The following is a 19613-nucleotide window of genomic DNA, read 5'->3' as shown; positions in this document are numbered from 1 at the left end:
TCCCCAGGTGCATCACCTTACACTTGTCTGTGTTAAACCCCATCCTGCTCTCCTCCGCCCATCCTTGTAACCTATCTAGGTCCAACTGTAGCCTGTTGCTCCCCTCTATTGTGCCCACATCCCCCCACATCTGTGATTGGCTTCACTGAAACTACTTCAGTAATTGTGATCATGGAAGGGACCACAACCTGAGGAGCATCTTAGAAAAACAAAGCTTAGATATACAGGTAAGAGAAAAGGCAGTTTAACATTCTTCACTTTTTAAACTAGTGATGCATATACCCACTCAGCAGAATGAGATATTCCCAACATTCCCAATCAGCACTTCAACATACTTCGTTTTTGCAAAGCAACATCCTGAGTAAACTGTTTTTTTTAATTTAGACCTGAAATTTCATTGAAGCATGCAGTAGTCAGTGTAATCTTTGATTTTGTGTACAAGTCTTATTTAACTGAGCAGAAAGAAAGCAAACCTTTTACAAGACAACAGTGAACTCTTTCTGCACAGAAAAATGAAACTGGAAAGAATTCAGGAAAAAAAGTGACTTATTTATCTACTGAAGGATAATTGAAAAAAATACATATGTTACAGCACAGCCAATTGTCATAAACAGGGAAAAAGCAATTTTGTATGCCAAACTCTCAAATACATCTTCGGTGGCCTCAATTTCAGAAGTGCAAATCCCTGTTCTATGAAGAAAGATCAGTCACCTTTTAAAGCTATCAATCGGAGGCAACCAAAATCACTAGTCAGGTGAAAAATCTGTCAGGAAGCACCGGAAATTATGAAGGTTAACACTAGGGGTAATGGAATGAAAGTAGACAGAGAAGAGTCTAGTTTGAACATCAATGTTTTAAAAATCAGAATCTGTTAGGGAACACATTCCTATCTTAAACCATGTTCTCTAATCTTATTTGCATGGATATCAAGCATGAAACAAGTTAATTTTATATTTGTGTGTGTCCACTGAGTTGTTTCTCCACAAAATACTCCAGGGGTCTTCAGTATGTAAAGAACTTTGAATCAGACAGACAATGCCAAAAAAGTCTGTCTACAAAAACATTGAAATACAATTTGTAATTCACTGTATAAAAATATTTTTTTCTTTATTTTGGCCAATTATACAGGTAAGTTTTATGTATTTTGAGCTCACATTTAAGTGGACTATGAGGGCCTTATGCAACTAGATTTAGTTTATATATGTTCTGCATCTGAAAAAGCTCTGTTAAGTTAAAGATTTCCCCAAGGGCCTGGCCTACTATTTCTTCTACTGCACAAACTCCTGTTGACTTTTGGATGCATATGAATTCAAGGTCAGATACTTAATCAACAAAGTAATGCTCAATCTTTCCCCTGACTGGGTGTGCAGCTGGAATTCAAGGCACTCACCAATCATGTTTATTGATCCTGGTTGCCTAGCTCAAGTTTCTTTGTGCTGAAAATGACCGAATGTTAATTCAGTTTGTAGATATTGCCTTTTTAAGACATTCTTATTACACCTGGCATTCAAATTTTTGGTGCATTTTTTGACAAAATCAGAAATAATCATCTCCCAGAAGGCATTTTGCTTTATCTTGTGTACTAACTCGGTCATGTTTGGAAGCTTGTTCTTTAAAATATCTAGTCTTCCCAACAAAAGGCACCTTGTCATCACTTTATTACCTGATTTTTTTTCTTGAACTAGCAAATTAAAAGAACACAGAAATCACTTAATTATATCAAGCCTGGAAAAATGCACACTAAATTTTGGCAGCTTGAGAAAGCTACAATAAAAAGATTTAAATCCTAAAAATGTGAGTTCATATTGAAAAGGTAATGGAGGTTTAACTACAGAATGTGCAAAGGACAGGAACTGTGTTCATGTTTATTATCTAACAGGCCACACAGCAGTACTATAAAAAATTAAAATTAAAATACAAAGTAAAAAATACTCTCAAACCAAAGATACAGAAGTATCAGGAAGGTAAAATAAAAGTTAAACTTTGAAGACAAACCAGGCTTTAGAACAGCAACAGAACTCAAACCCCCGAGTATCAAAATATATTTGTGCAGTATTTACACTTATTTGGTACTTCATTATTATCAGTGCTGTCTAAATTTAGGTTGAGATCCAGAAAAGCATGCTACATGCCTCCAACTTTGGCTTGGCTATACTTAAAATTTAGCTACCTAGCTCCAGGAAGTGAACCAAGTGAACCACGGAAGAGACAGAAACCCACAAGCTAAGCAGGAGCTGCAAAGAGCTAGCACTTCTTTCCATTTCTATATCTTAGGCTCCTCTGTCTGTCCAAGAACCAGAGCTTGAGCAGGGCAAGAACTAGTCTTCTGAGGCTAGATCCATAACCGAGTGTGGCAGAAGACAAATGGCACAGAGCTATCCACCTAAAGGAAGTAAGGCACCTCTCCAGGAACTGGGAGATCTAGGTTCTAGGTCCTTTTCAGCCTCGAGATTCAAACCCTCATTTACTACTTCCCAGCCACCTACCCTCAGCCTCAAGCACTAGAACAGTAGGGTCACTCCATCCTGATCCTGTGAAAGATGGGCCACCGGGTGGCCAGGAATGTAGAAGCTGCTAGGCCAGCAGAGCAAGCGATTTATGCATTCTTGCATGAAGACACTGCCACAACACTATGTAACAGCTGGGCAGCAGCACCCTCCTCATCCGGGGGGTTATTGAATAACTGTGACCACAGATGCTGTATTGTGAACTGCACATTAATTAGGTCAGTATTTAATTTTCACATTCATGAAGGGAAGGGGTAGGGAGGATAGGGACACCAAATTTCCTGCCTAATTACTTTGTTCTTCCCACTAGCAGTGCTCTGCGCAGTACCTCATTTATTCTTCCCCTGTTGTGCAATTCCCGATGCTCCTCTTCTATATGCTCAGAAAGGAAACTGCTCTTCGGGTGCTTTGTACCCAATGATGTATGCTTTCCTCTCATTACTGAGAGCACATTCTTTATCTCCTTAGAAGTTAGGAGAGGGGTTCCAGCATATTTCAGTTTGCTTCTACCCATGTGTTGATTAAATGCTTGAAGAACAAGGCACAGTAGGAACAAGTCTCTAATTAACATTTACACATAACCACATTCTTCTTCCTTCTCCTCACTCTCTTCACACATCTGAGTCACAGCCAGCAGCAGAAGTGCCTGGGAAAAAACTCAAAAGTTTAGAGAAGGCACATGGTAGATGCAACAGCATGAAAATAAATTCATAAAAACATCTTCAGGAAAGATGACAGTGGCTTTGAGCCTGGAGGGAATTGTGTCATTCTGAATATAGAGACATCTAAGGAAAAAAAAGTGTGACCCACACTAGGGAGTGCTTAATCATGTACTTAGCATATAGCCATTTTAAGCACTGAACTGTGTGCTCACACAGCTGATACAATACTGTTGACAGAAAAGGCTTTACCAATGGATTTTGCTAAAAAAAGATGGTACTTTGGTACTTCAAGGTATGGAGTATTTAAGGGGCTGCCTAAGATAAGTTGCTTAGCTCCTAAAGAAGTATGTTCTCATTCATAATATTTTTGGTCACAGCAGTCAATGTAATTTCAGAAGCAGAACTGACAATAAACAGCACTGATCCCCTTGAAGTTAGAATAATGTAATGAAATATCCAACCTTCCTTTAGTTAATACAGACAGGTACTTCAGCATCTATATTCAGATCTGCAGGAGCCAAATTCGCTATGATCAGAGTTAGGTAAAATTCCCTACTCTTAGGTAAAATTCCCAGGATGGCTGCAGGAACAGAAACCCCCTTCTTCCACCCCCTCCCCCAAACCCTATTGGAAACAGAACCTGTCAAATAGAGTCCTTTTAGTGGAAAAGTTTATTTCTGGCTGTAGCTCTATTCAAGCCTGACATGCAATTATTTATTTTGCCAGGGAGGTCAGTTTCCACTGTTTTTACAATGTCAAGAGTCATTAATGGCTAGAGGCTGACTTGAAAATGACTACACAGAATTTAAAACCATTCTACTTAAATAGTCTTTTATACATAGAATAGACATGTCTGCTAGTTTGGAGTGTGCAATACTATTCTGTCGAATGCCCCCTACTGGCTTATCTTATTACAACAGGTTCCTTGAATTTTCACTGAAGACATTGCTGGCACGACAATATCGGACTATGACAATGCAATTTAAGGCACAGAATGCCAATATGTAAGAGCTTGATGCCAGGCTAGTCCTAATGTGCATATGTTCTATTTTGGATGACTGCTTATGTTCTTCACTTGTACTATCCCAGATCTGCAATGCAGTGTTGGGACCATTGTTGCAATATTTCACCCTTCCTTTCAGAGCCAGGAAGGCAGAAAGTTACGACAGTTTGTTAATGTTTCTTGCCATAACTGACCAAACATAACAATACCTAACTTAGCATGGTGGCAAGGCTAAATCAAAAGGGTTTATGAAGCAGAAAAAGGTCAAGTTCATGTTATTCAGCTGTTTGGAAATAAGAAAAAAAAAGCCAGTCTATGGCTATTTAGTAATCTAAAATGACATTTATACTTTTGGACAAGTATCTACCACCTTTGCAAAACTTCAGAAATGACGAGTTGTTGTCCAATACAATGCAGGAATATGACTCAGAATTATGGCCAAGAGCTATGGGACCATATGGAGAAACTGACAGAGTGATAAAGAAATACTAACCTGCAAACACTTCCTGCTTAATGTAGAATCTATAACCTTGACAAATCCAAACCAAGGAAGCTGCCTCATAGTCAACTGTCTCCCACCTGCCATTCTTTTTAAAGTGAACTGGGAGAGGGGGAGGAGGGGGGGGGAAGACAGGATGACAACTAATTGCCATAGACAGGACACATGAAGCTACCAAGGAAAATCCTGTTAACTGAACTGAGGCATCCCCCTTTCCTGATGTCAGCAATACTACACCACTAAAAGGCAAAATTTCTGACCACAACAGACATTTAAAGAGAGACAAAATTAATCTTTCATTTTGAGCCTTCAATTTGAGATGCACATTGGAATATGAATATCATTAGTTCCCATGAAGGACTAATTTAGTGCGTTTGAGACCCCTTTCAACTGTTATAGGGACATGATGTGGGTCACCTTTGGACTGGTATCCTTTTGCTGTCTTTAACACATCGTTTCCTCCATGCTTACTTCAACCAAAATCTTACACAAGTCTCCAGGTTGAAGTCATCTGGGAAGAGAGGCTCTCATATCTTGATGTTTTCCCTGTCCTCGAGCAGCATTTGGGTTAAGACTGCATCTTATCCTGACCTTTTTGTTAAGAATTTGTTTTTCGCATGTTGGAACACGAATAGAGGTGCAGGTTGATAGCACCGCCATGCTTCTCAGATCCAACTCTGCTCAAATCATCACATGAAATATTAGACTGGCAATTTCACTTGACTAGTACTTTTATGCAGTGGTGCAGCCTGCTCCCATTTGTTCCTGAGACCAGTGACACCAGAAAACAAACAGAACCTTAAATAAATAGCGTTTAATTGTAGAGAATTTTAAGCAGGATCTCTCAGGCAGGCACCTTCTTTTCAGGAGTTACATTCTCTTCTTCACTTCCTTTCAGATACAGGTCATACATGAGACTTTCAGCAATTGCTGGAAATGCTTCTACCTGCAGAATGAGATGCACACGAAATTAGATCCAAACTAATTCTACTTGAAGTAGAATCTTTTTGATGACTTTTTCTCTCCTTATTTTTGCAACTGAAAGACTTGTTAACAACCATATACATCTCTTTGTGTACCTTGAGCATGTACAAGTGCTTACAAAATGTTATTTTCTTTGGGACAATCCTAAATGCTTAAAATGTAGAGAAAGTTTTATAATTAATGTCTACAAAAAAGCAGAGAGTCTCCTTTCAGTTAATGTATTGATAAAATTTTTGACAGAAACTTTAATAAACATGATGTTATCTGGATGAAGATGCAGCATAGGAATTAAAAATGTTGAGTGCCTTGAGTGTAGTTAATTTATGACCTCTTCAAAACAGAGTAACAGTAGACACTGACAACTATAGAGTCTATTACAATGCAATATTTTGTAAAAGGTCCAACACAAGTCACCTTTTGATGATCAGCTAATTCTTCCCCCCTGAAAAATTTATTTTTGCCAGATCTCCAAGTGACACTGTTGCAGAACCTCTCTGGGCTGGCCTTGCCTGAAAGAAAAGAAACTGGGGTAAAGACTTAAGTTCAAAACAATTCAGAGAGTCACTCAGTTGTTTAAAACCAGAAGGTGCTATCAAATGACACATAAGAAATAAGAGGGGAAGGGGGTCACAGCATAAAAGTTTCATGTTACCTGTGATTCATGGAATTTCCAGCCTATCATGTAATAGACCTGAAATGTGGCAGGTACAGAGCCATCACTATTTCCATACATTTCTATTCAAAAAGAGAAAGTATTACAAATTATGCAAGAACTGAATATGAAATGTTCAACGTAATGTTTCTTGCTGGAAACAACTCTTACAGAATTTCACAATACAGAAAATCTTTTATGTTTTAATTGTACAAAAGTAGAGAAAACAAAAGACAGTATTCCAAACCATGCAAAACGTCCATGGAATTCAAGTCTTGTAACTGTAAGCCCTTAAAAACAATTTGTTTTACTCATGTTCAAGAAAAATAGTAAAACAATGCATCCCTGAGAAAGATCAAAAAACATGGAAAGAGATGTTCATAGACCCATCCAGACTAAGTTAACTACTGAACGTTTGTTTTTACCTTGATATATTGCTGCCGCCGCCAACATAGTTTCTCTGTGCAGCAGAGGTTTTCTATTCCAAGAGCAGTTACTCTCCCCCATACCTAAAAATAGGTTTCAGCTTTAAAAAAAAGAAGATATAGCATATACCATGAGTTTTAAATTTCAGTGCATTAACCACACAACTTTATATTAATCCAAAACAGATACAAAATTCCTCAGATCTCACGAGAGAAAGTTACGGCATACAGAGATTTGATTCAGGGAAACACCTACTTTCTACCCTGCAGGGTATGCCTTTATACTGTTGTAAGCTATTTCACTTTAACTTCTTGGTGGAAATTATACTCAGACAAGTAATGGTCCTAAGGCTTTACACAAGTAAATTTGGTAGTTTGCTAAATTAATTTACTCTCCATGTGGAATACTGATCCCAAAGTCCTTCCTTCTATTAAATTTATGATAAAAATATCAGAAGCATGAAGTGACTACACTGAAGCAATGCTGATATTCCTGAATAATTACCACATTAAAAACTAAGTTAATTAGGAATGGGTTTTTACCAATGGAAGATAAAAAATGTTTTACATAAAAGCTTGTGCAATGCTCAATCATTATAAAGGGTGCCCTTCTGCAGCTGCCAAGGATTCTGGGAGAAATCATTTCAATGAAAACAGACAGAAGCTGTTGATCAGCAGCAAAAGCATGCTCTGTACTTCTCCAAAAACAAAGGCATCTACAAGACTGCATATGAATCATAATTAGTGTACCTGATGAAACGACAGATCTGTGCTTAATAGTAGTTAGGCTCTCAAAATGAACTCTCCTGGCTTCCCTAGGAAGGTTCCAGCTCCTGGAATCTCCTGGCTGAGGCAGTCTCTTAGGAGAGGACATGTGAAATCTGTCTGCTTTGCCCTCATGCATATGTGTACATTACACTGCCCATACACAGGTGCTAGGGGCAACTCAGCAGAGAGAGAGAAAGCTGACCCAGCTGCCTGCAGGAAGAGCATTAAAGAGAAGGGAAATTTCATAGCATGCTGAGATAACAGGATTTTGGCTTTTGCTTCCCAGCACAGACTCCACAGGGAGAAGGTAATCCCCTGGCCCTGCAGAGCTCTGAAAAAAGGTAATGCTTCCTCAGGGGAAACAAACACAGAAACCAGAGAGGGGAAGCAGCCAAGTGAAATCTCTGTGGGGAAAACAGATATAATTGTACAATGGTGGTTTAATTGAATATGTATTCATCGAATGTAAAAACTTAGGTGTTTCGAGACCAGAATGAGTAATTTCTCCTAGAAAAATATTTCAGAACTCTCCCATGATAGCAGAACTTTTACAGAAAACCTTGTCTGCACTTAAGGAAAACCACCTATGCTCTGCCAAGCATACCTCATTATACTGCATTGCTGAGAAATCAAGACTGAGAAACACCCTAGGTTTTCTTGGAGGAAAAGAAATACTTGCCTTGCAAGTCTTCCATGAGCTCAAACATCCCTGGATAATTTACTTGAATTTCATCAGTATCCTAAAAAAGTTCAAAAGCTTAGTTTTTGAAGCGTATCTACATTAAAATAAAGTTTTCTAAACAATTCTAATATTATAAAAGCCTAAGCCTGTCTGTCCGTAATGCTTTATTTGCACTCTGATTGACTGACGGAAACAGCCAATCGGAGTGCTCTGAGCGTGGGATAGCGCTCCTATGATTCCAAAGCTGTGCCGAAGACCGCACAAAGGGTGGGGGAGCCGAGGCCAGCGCTGCTCCCTGCAAGCCCCATCAAGAACCGGAGAGAGGGTGGGGGAGCGGGGACCAGCAGCGCTCCCTGCAAGAAGCAGACCAGCAGCAGCATGGAGTCATGTGATGGCACCCTATCCCAGACCCCTACCCCATCATTCTTGATGGGCAATAGGCAAGTTATCAATAAAAACAGAAAATGAGTAAAATAAAAGTTTGTGTTTCATGCAACATAACCATGCTTTAAGAAAGCCTATATGTATTATATGTTAATTTCCCAATGAAAACAGATTTTTTAACACGGGCAACCATTCTGTTCAGTATAAAGTACCATCATCACCCAAATCAAAGTGGGGAGGAGACACACAGCAATTAAGGGCTAGAGTTAATCCCTCAAATTTTTGCTAATGGTTAAATCCTCACATAAGTGCTCTGTGGGTTAAGCAAACCAAACAGTGATCTATTGGACCTTCAGGGTAAATTAGCTTCATTTAATCTCATTAACTACAACTATGCTGAGATTAGATGTAGTCCTCTCTGTCAAGAAAAGATCAACCTGCCCCTTTCAGAAAGGAAGGGGAAAGATCTTTCTCAGGATTCCCAAGAAGCAGCTTTATTTGGTTTCCCTCTCCTGAAAGCCAGTCCTAGTGTGGCTTCACAAGGGGCAAGCCTCTGGCTTTGAGACCCTAGCTCTTTTTAGTCCCTGGCTTCTCCAGTGATCTGTAACACCCCCACCACCGGGAGCTCCAGGGAAGGGAGGAGGATGTTTTCTTTTTTTAAAAGAAGAGGGTTATCCGACTGCTGATGTCCCCAAGCAGCACAGTACATGCTGCTTCAAAACAGAGTCCTTATTGTACCATTCCAGTTCCCTTTGTTCTCACTCAGACTTTACTCTGTCCACCCTGGGACCTTCTCTTTCTGTCAACCCCCTCAGAGCTTCATTCATTCTCCTCAGTTTTAGTCAGCCACACTTGTAACAAACAGTTACAAAATTATAGTCTTAACCTGTGGTCAACACTCACCTAATACAATGAAACTTTAAATCATGGGGAACCAATCAGGCAGGCAGTCTCTGGGCCCTGCTGCCAGGCCCAGACTGCCGTCTGCCCCAGGATGAAAAGGCCACGTAGGGCTGCGTCTACACATGTGGATGTTTGGTTCCCCAGGGAGAACTAGCAGTGGTGCACCTTGCAGCTAGTCTCCAGGGAATGCTTGTGCTATGCGCACTTTGGTGTGCAGCAAATTACCCCAGGGGCAATAAGGGAGGCTGGGACCAGCACTGGGCTGGCCCCAGCAGCCTTACCTGGGGTTCTGGGGGCCTCCTAGGGCTGTAGAAGCGGCAATTCTGCTGCACAGAACCTGGCTGGCTGCTGCAGTGTGGCTCCGGCTGGCCCAGCTCCACTTTTGAGTGACATGCACTGCATGTGCATGTACTACACCACTTTTTTCCCCATTGGGTCCAGAGGTCAAAAAAACCCTCTGCACTGCTTGACTACAGCATGGAGAACATCTGAACACGTGGTATGGGGCGCCAGACATGTCTGCGGCGCCCCATACTGCATGGCTGCACTCATCTGGATGCGGCCTAGATGTTCTACTTAGAGAACTATTTACAGGCATTACTTACAGTAAAACCTGCCCACATTGAGCCCTGCAAAGTGCTCCTCACTGGAACTACTAGCTAGAATTTAACCCACTTAGCTTCCTCCATCAGTCTCAAACTGTCATGTTGACAGGACTTTAGAGAACCAACTAACTGATTCGCATCTAGAAAGGAATGAATAGGCAGACAGTTCAGCACTGACACATTTTAACTAGCAATCTAAAACCACCTCCACATCCTGCGCATCTATTTTCATGCATCAGATTTTAAATATCTATGCAAATACATGTATAGACTATTCCAGTATCTACTGTACCCACATTTCAAACTAAGTACATTTGTATCCCATACTTCTAACATTACAGTTTAACAGTCCTGACATGAACAAGTAACAAAGGTAACAATCTACCTAGGTACTATGGAAATAGATTTTTTTTTTGGATTAGGGTTTTTTTTGTGGGTTTTTTTTAAATACATTTGGGGCATGAATGTGGGACAGCTTATAGGAAAATCATATCAGAACATTTAATGCATATGTTTACACTGAAAAGTTGCTAAAGAGTGTGAAGGCACTTTGGAGACTTAATTTCAAGGTGACCAACACAAATATATGATGTTTACATGTTTTATGTACACTTTTAGCTTGCACTTGCCACTGTGGCATCAGCTTGGTATTTATGTCATTCTTTGACGCATATTACTGCCAGTCTTTGCACCTCTTTGGCCTGTGGAGCTTGTAATCCCTCCCCTTCCATTTCTGTTCCCTAGCTTTGATATCTCTCCAGTTTAGTCAAGCTAGACTTCCACATGAGTAAAAGCTGATCGCTCATCCTCAAATCAGAACCAATAGCATCTTCTCCACAACAATTTCTTAAACCATTGATATGAAATGAGAAGATTTAATAAACCAGTATTTTTTCAAATTGGTTCCAACAAAGAAAACATATCTTTGCTAAAAGTCAAACTATCTGCACCATGAAGGTATGCCATGCCCAGCCTATATGCTCTATTAGTTTCCTACTATATAACAAAACTTGTTTGTTTTTAAAGAGCAACTTTGATTTTCACAATTGCTACATTCCTCATGGAGATAAATTACCACAGTCAGAGTGTTAAAGCCAGCTCTTCCAAGCAGATGTCCTAAGTCAGAGACAGCAGTGAAGGGAGACACATGTGGAGAAAATCCTCCCTCTCTTTCTAGTTCTGCTAGTTGCAGAGAGCAACGAAGCTCATACAGAGTGTCTCCTCCAAACATGGCACCAATAAATACTCCATCTGGTTTAAGGACTTGATGAATCTGTAATACACAAGGCCTGCTTAGTATTCAAGGTCTAAATTTTAAAAATATTTGGCAGTGAATTCTTAAAACATTTTTTCTAGTTAGAAAAGAGTGATTCAATTAAATCAAGCATCTCATTTAATCCTAATCTGACTAGTGAGGAAGTAGGCAAAAGCCAAAGAGCTTTAAAAGATAGATATTATGTTTCCATTTAGCATTCTAGTTTTAGATCTTTATTTTATACAAGAAATGTATTAACCGGCTTACTAAAAACTAAGTAAATAAAGAGGATAATGTAATCTACATTTAGCCATTTGAACTCACCACTGATCAGTAATACCCAGAATCACATTTCTCCAGGATATGCTACACATTGTTAATGATTCAACACAATTTGTTTCCAAAGTGCTCAAAACAGCAGAATAAAATAAGATGAAGTTTAGAAAATACCAAACAATGTTTCAGGTGGTAATACAACCCCAAAAGATTTAAAAGGCAAGTTCAAAAGGCAAAAAAAGTAAGTGTAACTGTCCATTTTCAGGTAATGATACTGTATTTTGTTTTTTGAAACATGATAGTGCATGCATGCTAGACTCTAATACATCTGGCCTTCTGAGGGGAAAATAGGCTGCATTTATGTGTGTAGCATCTACTAAGGCTTTTGGGTCCACTATTACTGACAAGGCCTCCTCTTTAGATTTGTGACTCCCAAGGAACATATTACGTATAGCTAGAAATCAGATAAAAAGTCAATGCAGGGCCAAACAAACATAAGACTCAATATTTTATGTGAACAGAAAACCCTGATTACATCCTGAGCTATCTGCGTCTAATTATAAGTTATAGCAGGATGATTGCTTGTATTTTTACCATACTTTACAGATGAAAGCACCAGAGACATATTAAGAATGTTTTGAATTTTAAAAAGTCAGGACAGCAAAGTTGGCCTTCTTTAAAAAGGTAAGAGCCACGCTACTACCTGATAAGTTGACTCTGCACTAAGTTTAGTCACTAAATTCCAACTTAAGCCCCATAGGTAAAAAGGCTCTCAAATATATTATATCACGCTATAACCATGTAATGCTATAAGCATAAATGTATGTTTGGGAGCCTCTTGTTTATATAACTAAGTTAAAATACATTTCTTCAATTTGAATGTAACATAAATAAGAGTTTAAATAAAATGTACAAGTGATCCAAGTTACATGTAAGGGAAGTGGAAAGAGTATTTGATCAGGTTATTAAACCCCACATTCCATGAAAATGTTAAGATTTTTGATCAAGTAATCAGCAGACAAATGTGACAAGTATCAGCATATGGTTAGCTGCACTAACTTAAGGCTGTTGGTCCCAAAGCACGGAGTTAGTAAAATCAAGATTACAGTTGATCAACATCTGAAATTTTTGTTTTATGTTAAACTGTGACATTTCATTTGGTAAAAATAAATTTTGAAAACAAACATATCATTTCAAAGTTCCTTTCAAAACTGGATTCTTAAGATTTTCATTGTGGAAAATTGTGCAGTTTTCCATTTTATTATTTATGTTAACATCATGATAGGGTAGCTCTAGAAAAACATTAATATTGCACAGCAAAACAGAAAAGTAGATATTAAAAACTGTTCATGAAATACTCCAACCTGAGCCTCTAAAATATTTTGTCTTGCGGGAAATTGTTGAAACAAACTTGACTTCATGGCATTCTATTCTTTTCTGCTTATCAAAGCCCAAAAGAGTCACTTACGCACAGGTTGGCATTCTATACCTGGGCACGTAGCCCTATATTCACCTGTGCGACTACATAGTTGTGGAGACTGAGCACATACAGTAGCAGTCAGAATATATACACGTGCTCCCTGCAGACACCTTGGATGTGCAGAAATTAAGTTAGTCAAAACCCATGAGTGTTGCACTTAGACTCAGGAACAGAAAAGAGAGCCATGTGTGTATCCATTTCTCTCAGTTTGTTGCTTAGACGTCCAGGATACGACCAGAGTCATTTCAACATAACTTATCTATGCACACAACTCCCATATACAAAATCATATACTGAAACCAAGGTAGAGTCCTGATTATATGCATCATGAACAATTTCTTACCTCTCTAAAAGCTCTAGGCAGGTCATTCACCCAATGCAAGCTGAAATAAAGTGTGTCAATTTTATTAGGACTTAGTACTATTAGTATTTATTAGCAGTAAATAAAATTTGGGAAAGGCAAGAGACTACTGCCATAACAGATATTTCAGAGGACAAAGGAAATAACTATCAACTTTCCCCCCAAAACAAGTTAAAAGTTATGAAAATTTTGTTTATATACAAAACTGTAGAAGGTTTTTTAATTTTCCTTTTTTCATTTTTTACAGCTAGAAAATGGACTGCTGGGATACTACTCAAAAGGCAGGAAACTACTTGCGCATCTATATTTATCTTTAAGAAAAAGTTAATTGTCACATTCCACAAAAACTAACAGCGAAATACTTTAATTATATAATGATTTACTGAATAATAATAATAATAATAAGCAATACTGAGGAAAAAGCCTTTGCCTATATGAAGCCATTTGCCTATTAGTTTGGGAAGAATGCTATCTGCCTAATCTGATTTTTTTAAAATAAACTTAGTTGTGCGATTTATACAAACCTTAAACTGCTAACAACAAGTTCAAATGTGTCTTCTCTGAATGGCAGGAATTCTTCATCAGCTACAATACTGACAGTGGGGATTTCAGATTCCATAGGAGTTTTCTAAATCAGGTTAGAATGAACACAAAATTTCAGACATTTCTTTTGCTCCACAGCATTGGGGCATTACAGCATGACAAGCAAAAAGGTCAGATGACAACTTACCAATGCATTCTCTGCAATATCTACTTGCACAAGTTTTTCAACTGTTTCCTAAAATAAAAAAAAGAACTGATCAAATATTTAGGTTGGTTTATAAAAACCAATATCAGACAGCATTGGGGAGCCACCAAAGAGGGAAAGCCTGAGCCGTATCTGCTTATCTCTTCACACGTGGAGCCTGAGCCTTCAAGGCTAGTCATTTTGAACAAAACAATCTAAGCCATAGATAAGAGACTTATCTCATTTAAATATATTTTAGATATTAACAACTGTATAAGGGTACAAGTTGCACTATATTTTAGATGTTACCAATGCATAGTACCTTGTTTAAATACTGGGCTATGTAGCCTTTTCCACAGCCAACATCCAAAGCAAGTGGGAATGCTCTGAAAGAATTAATATCCAAATTAAATTTGAACTGCTTTATTAAAAAAAAAATCCTTAATGTTCAATAACTCTTCTTACTCAACATAAATTTTAATTAACATATTAAATATGTCAAGTTCTTCAGTCACTCTCCTTCAGCACACATTGACTCATATATCCTTTAATGGCATCTGACCAACTGAACTCCAGGATTATCAATGACTGCTTTAATTTTCAAGAGGTAGAAATCCACTTAAAACTTTTCACACTTCTCTAGCCAAAACATGTGTAGGAAATAAAAATATCCAGTCACACACACACACTACAGAAAATATGTTAAACGTTTTATTTTCTTCTAAAACTTCTAGGGAGCACTAGCTTCCAAAGTGAGTTAATACTACAGAAATACAACACAATACAGTGCTGTCCCTGGGTCTGGAGTGGACCTACACGTAGTCTGAGGCACATGCCACACCAGCCCCATGCACAGGGCCCAGGGCACATACTGCACATAGCACCCTCTCTCCACCCCACCAGGCTGCTTCAGGGCAGGAGGGGCATGTAATGAAGAGCCCAGACCAAGTGGCGAGGGTGCTGTGTGGGGCAAATATCCAGAACCAGCTCCGCACAGCTGTGACATGTGAAACAGTCCTAGCTCATCTGAAACAAGCACCTCATGTGATGGATCTGGCATGGGGGCTGGGGGCAGAGGCATCATCTCCATGGGCCCCATTGCATGCTATTATCTGGCCCACAGGGCCAGATGAGTTTAACACCACTGATTTATACCTGTAGAGAGCAAGTATTTCTTACTATACATGATACAGGATTTTATCTATAGCCAGTTTCACTATCTCTCCAGAATACTGAAGTATATCCACCTTCCCCAAGTTGCAGCCTTTCCACAGAACAGGGAAGAAATGTGCAGTAAAATGCAGTTAGCTGGGTGACTCAAAGAAGGAGTAAGTATTACATGTCTAACTCATGCTTTTAACTGAGTCCTTATAGCAGAGAATAACCATAAACTCTAGAATACAGTTTTCATACGATTAACTTACCTGGCTATATCAAACACACGGTCTGCTACTTGGCCACCAACCTGAAGAATTAAAGGAGTTTATTTAGCACCTATAAATGAGAATGAACCATCTAAGTTACCCACCTGAGTTCTTCCTGAGAACAGGAGGTTCTCATCTCAGTGGTAGCTATGTACAGGGTTGATTGATTCAGATTCTTGGGCCTGGTCTACACTACACTGGCTAGCTGTACAAATGAAATGCACAGCCTGGCTCATAGTTACACTTAACTTGCCTTGCACCAGGAAAACCCTTTATTTGTTCCTGGCATGCATTTCCCTCTTTTTTGAGTAACCTAGGCCCCCTGTTTGTGCAGTACTATTGGCAGTGGCCATCAAACACACTTATACCACTATAAGCAGCTCTCCACCTGAAACTATAATGCTACATTCCCTTCAGGAGTGACCTATACAGCAGCACTTGAGAAATGACCAAGGCTCACTTTGGTCTTCAAAGCTCAATAAAGTCTTAACAGTTGCATCTGTTCCTGTTACTGACATCTTTCTGCTGAAAACCAAAGCTGCTTGGCTCTTGGTTTTGTGCCACAGCATTGTGAGGAGTGCATGTAGCTATGGCATAGGAACAATATTTGGAGTCGCTAAGCTGTTTCAGTGAAAAACCAAAGTGGAAAGGGGAAAGAGCTGAGGCAAGAGAACCATGCAATTAAATATTGGGTTTTACCTGAGCCTGTTACAAAGAGCTAAATAAATTTATCAGGTGCCTTGCTTTCTCTGCTTTGCCTTTTCTTTTTTCTTTTCTAGCAATCCTGGGTACATTTCATGAAAGAAACTGAATGTCCATGTATTTTCAGTTTGATAATGGCATTCCTGCTGGTCAAGCTAGAAAGCCATTCCTACAGCTGCAAGGTCTTCTACTAGTAAAACTGAGGATTGACCAGTCACTGATTTATGAATACCACAAAAGCCCTAGCATTATATAGTAGGTATTTAACCTTTCCTTACAGCACCAACCTCCCAGAATTTAGTTCATTCCTTAAAACTTGTTACTCCATGTAGATTACAAAGAAACACATGAGCAGTGCATGTATACAAGGCAGCAGTTCCCTGCAGCAGGGATCACACTCTCTCTCAGCACCCTGCCACACCTTCAAATTAAGCTGAACAGAAACACCATGAAGTTGTTACATCTTTTCATGCGCTAACTTCATAGCTGACGCGCTCTTTTTTAGAGCTGGAGAGTCATTTTTATGGTGTGATAATTGCTTTCTATGTTGTGGCAGATCTAAATTTATTGCATGACTCGCCAGGGAATCGCGCAACCATTACTTTACTGTGCAATACGTGTAACATGCAGCAGGGGCCTCAGCTGCTTGCCAGGGAGCAAAGCCCCAGCATTTGTGCTGGGAGACAGAGAGCATGCAGGTTGGGGCAAAAGAAAAACCAGTGCTTCCCCCACAAACCCCTACCTGACTCTGAGGAGTTTATGGCACTACCTATAAGGTTACAGGGGGGCCAGAGGGGGTCCCCTAGGACCTCCAGTATCACCTAATCCCCCACTCATAGAGAGTGTGGCTGACCCTCTGACCACACATCAGCTTGCAGGGAGTTGGCCACATTCTCTTTGGGGAAGGAGCAGGGAATTATGGGATACTGGGGGTCCCTCGAGCAGTGGATTACTGGACGCTGGGGATCCTAGGGAACCCCTGTGGCCCCACAGCCGATTGGCTGCCAGGGTGTCCCGCGCTGCTGTCCCTTCCCCGATTGATGGGAACAGGCGGAGTGTAGAGCTCGCGCGTCCCTCAGCCCAACGGCTCCTGGCGGGGAGGAGGGGAGTGAGGGAGAGGCGCAGAACCCCCAACGGCCGCTCAGCCCCGCGCAACGGCCGCACCTCGAGCCGCAGGTAGTCGCAGTCGCTCCGCCCGCGCTCGGCCCGTGCCGCCGCCCAGTTCTTCTGCTTCCGCTTCAGCTGCCGGTCGAAGGGGCTCCTTGCCCCGGAGGACGAGGCGGCCGCTGCTGCCGCCTCCCCGGACGACGCCCACAAGTGGCGACGCCAGCAGCCCGAGCCGGCCCGCAGGAAGCGCGGGACAGCAGCGCGGGTCACTACGCCGGCCACCATAGCAGCACACACAGAGCAGGCCACAGCGCGCTGTCGCTCATGCGCCTAAGCCGCTCCCCTAGCTTCAGAAGGGGTGGCCAGAGGGCACCAAGCTGCGCGTTGTGCGCGTGCGTTGGGGGGGGGGGGAAATCGAGCGTGATTCGTTTTGTCCTACTCAGTCCGCCGTAGCGCGCCGGAAGTTGGGGAAGTAGGGAGCAGTGACCGCGTGACTCAGAGGCTGCAGGTGAGCTGTTCGGGGAGGGGGGCAGGTGTACCCGTCGTATCCCCGCGTTCTTTGGGGCCTGAAGCTGTGCTGATGGCGGGGGTGGACAATGCTCGGTCCCTGCTGGTGGCGGGAGCTTCCCCAGGCCTGGAGAGCGGGGCTGAGGGGGTGGAATTACCACTGGCGTTAAACCCGTGTGTGTGTAACTGCTGTTGCAGGCATATTAAAGGGGCGCGTGCGTGTGTGTGTACTTCCGCACTAGCAGATGCACTCACGTGTATAGCTGTTCAGTATTGAAACACTTGTAAGCGCCAGTACGTGTGTGTGTCCATTTCGATGCCTGTGTAGAGAGATGTGTATAGGTATATGTCTGTGTACACATGTGTAGATACGTATGTATGTGGCTTGAAGGTCAGTTGTTTGTCATGGCTGGCCATTAGTCGCGTTTCTTTTTAACTGACAGATTTCTGGTCTCTAAGAAAGCGATATTATTATTGTTACTATTATTTGCATCTTTAATAACAGTAGTAACTACTGGTAATATGCTGTAGGGGTGCGTGAAGAGGGTTCTATTCGATTTGGATTCGGCCCAAATCAGAGACAGTGATTTGATTCGGATCACTGTCCCAGATTTGATTCCGCCAAATCCTGATCTGAAGATTTGATGCTGATTCAGAGAATCAGCAATTCGGACATAGGCATAGTTTTAAATGTTTTTTCTACATGCCTCGAGGTACCAGTACGGCTCGTGAATGCTGCAATGCTGGGGGGGATGGAGCCTCCCGCAGGAGTGTAGGGGGCCCAACCACGTGCTGGGCAGTGAACCTGTCTGCCGGGCAGCATGCTGGGGGGCTCCCCCGCACTGCCTGGCTTGGCGATTGGCTGCAGGGGGACCCTAGGTGGCCTCCCGACCCAGGTGGCACCAGTTGCCAAGCCGGGGAGACGTGGGTGCGGGGGGTCATGCTCCATGGTAGACCGGAAAGCAGACCAGAAGTGTTTCTGGTCCACTGCTGTGTCTCCTACTGAGCACACGGGAGCTCTGCGTGCTCCTGTGGGATGCTGCATGCACCCCAGCATTGCAGCATTCACAAGCTGCCTGCTAGCTAGAGGTATGTAGAAAAAGCATTTACAGCTGTGTCTGTCTGAATCTTTCCGAATCGATTTGGAGAAAACCCTCGATTTGGAAAAATGATCTAAATCATTAGATGTAGGGGTAGCAATGGACATAGTCTTCCTGGACTTCCGGAAGGCTTTCGACACCGTCTCTCACCCCGTTCTCATTAGGAAACTGGGGGACCGTGGTGTCAATACCCACACAGTTAAATGCGTCGCCAGCTGGCTGGAGGGCCGCACCCAGAGTGTAGTAGTGGATGGGTCCTTCTCAAACTGGAAGGACGTGGGCAGCAGGGTTCCGCGAGGCTCAGTCCTCAGGCCCTCACTGTTCAACATCTTCATCAGTGACTTGGACGAGGGGGTAAAAAGCACCCTGTTCAAATTTGCTGATGACACTAAGATGTGGGGGGATGTGGGCACACTAGAAGGAAGCAGCAGGCTACAATCGGACCTAGACAGGTTACAAGAGTGGGCGGACGAGAATAGGATGGGATTCAACACGGACAAGTGCAAAGTGATGCACCTGGGGAGGAACAACCGGCACCATACCTACAGGTTGGGGAACTCCCCTCTTGTCAGCACAGAGGCGGAAAAGGATCTTGGAGTC

The 19613-nt window shown here is 41.6% G+C and overlaps 2 protein-coding genes across 3 annotated transcripts in view; one reads left to right on the top strand and one right to left on the bottom strand.

Annotated features, from left to right (window-relative positions):
• Positions 1-2266: 2266 nt before the first annotated feature.
• Positions 2267-17708, bottom strand: NDUFAF5 (NADH:ubiquinone oxidoreductase complex assembly factor 5). Of its 2 annotated transcripts, XM_019516250.1 has the most exons (12): positions 17464-17708; positions 15598-15638; positions 14496-14559; positions 14177-14224; positions 13971-14074; positions 13429-13468; positions 11150-11347; positions 8180-8240; positions 6733-6816; positions 6308-6390; positions 6070-6164; positions 2267-3153 (listed from the first exon to the last, which is right to left on the bottom strand). In XM_019516250.1, exons 1-11 carry the CDS (start codon positions 17689-17691, stop codon positions 6084-6086), a joined length of 1032 nt encoding a protein of 343 aa, XP_019371795.1. In that variant the 5' UTR covers positions 17692-17708; the 3' UTR covers positions 2267-3153; positions 6070-6083. The 2 variants fall into 2 exon arrangements, with proteins under 2 accessions (XP_019371795.1, XP_019371794.1); XM_019516249.1 differs by lacking the exon at positions 2267-3153 and having other exon boundaries at positions 5470-6164.
• Positions 17709-17855: 147 nt separating this feature from the next.
• Positions 17856-19613, top strand: part of ESF1 (ESF1 nucleolar pre-rRNA processing protein homolog) — a 104317-nt gene continuing 102559 nt past the window's right edge. Inside the window, exon 1 of the mRNA XM_019516246.1 lies at positions 17856-17914. The gene's annotated coding sequence lies outside the window, so the exon portion shown is untranslated. The remainder of the gene's footprint in view (positions 17915-19613) is intronic.

This window comes from Gavialis gangeticus, unplaced genomic scaffold (genome assembly GCF_001723915.1).
Source record: "Gavialis gangeticus isolate Ggan-Ray unplaced genomic scaffold, GavGan_comp1, whole genome shotgun sequence".
Classification (NCBI taxonomy): Eukaryota; Metazoa; Chordata; order Crocodylia; family Gavialidae; genus Gavialis; species Gavialis gangeticus.
The sequence above is the reverse complement of the archived record's forward strand: the minus strand, read 5'-3'. Positions and strand labels throughout refer to the sequence as shown.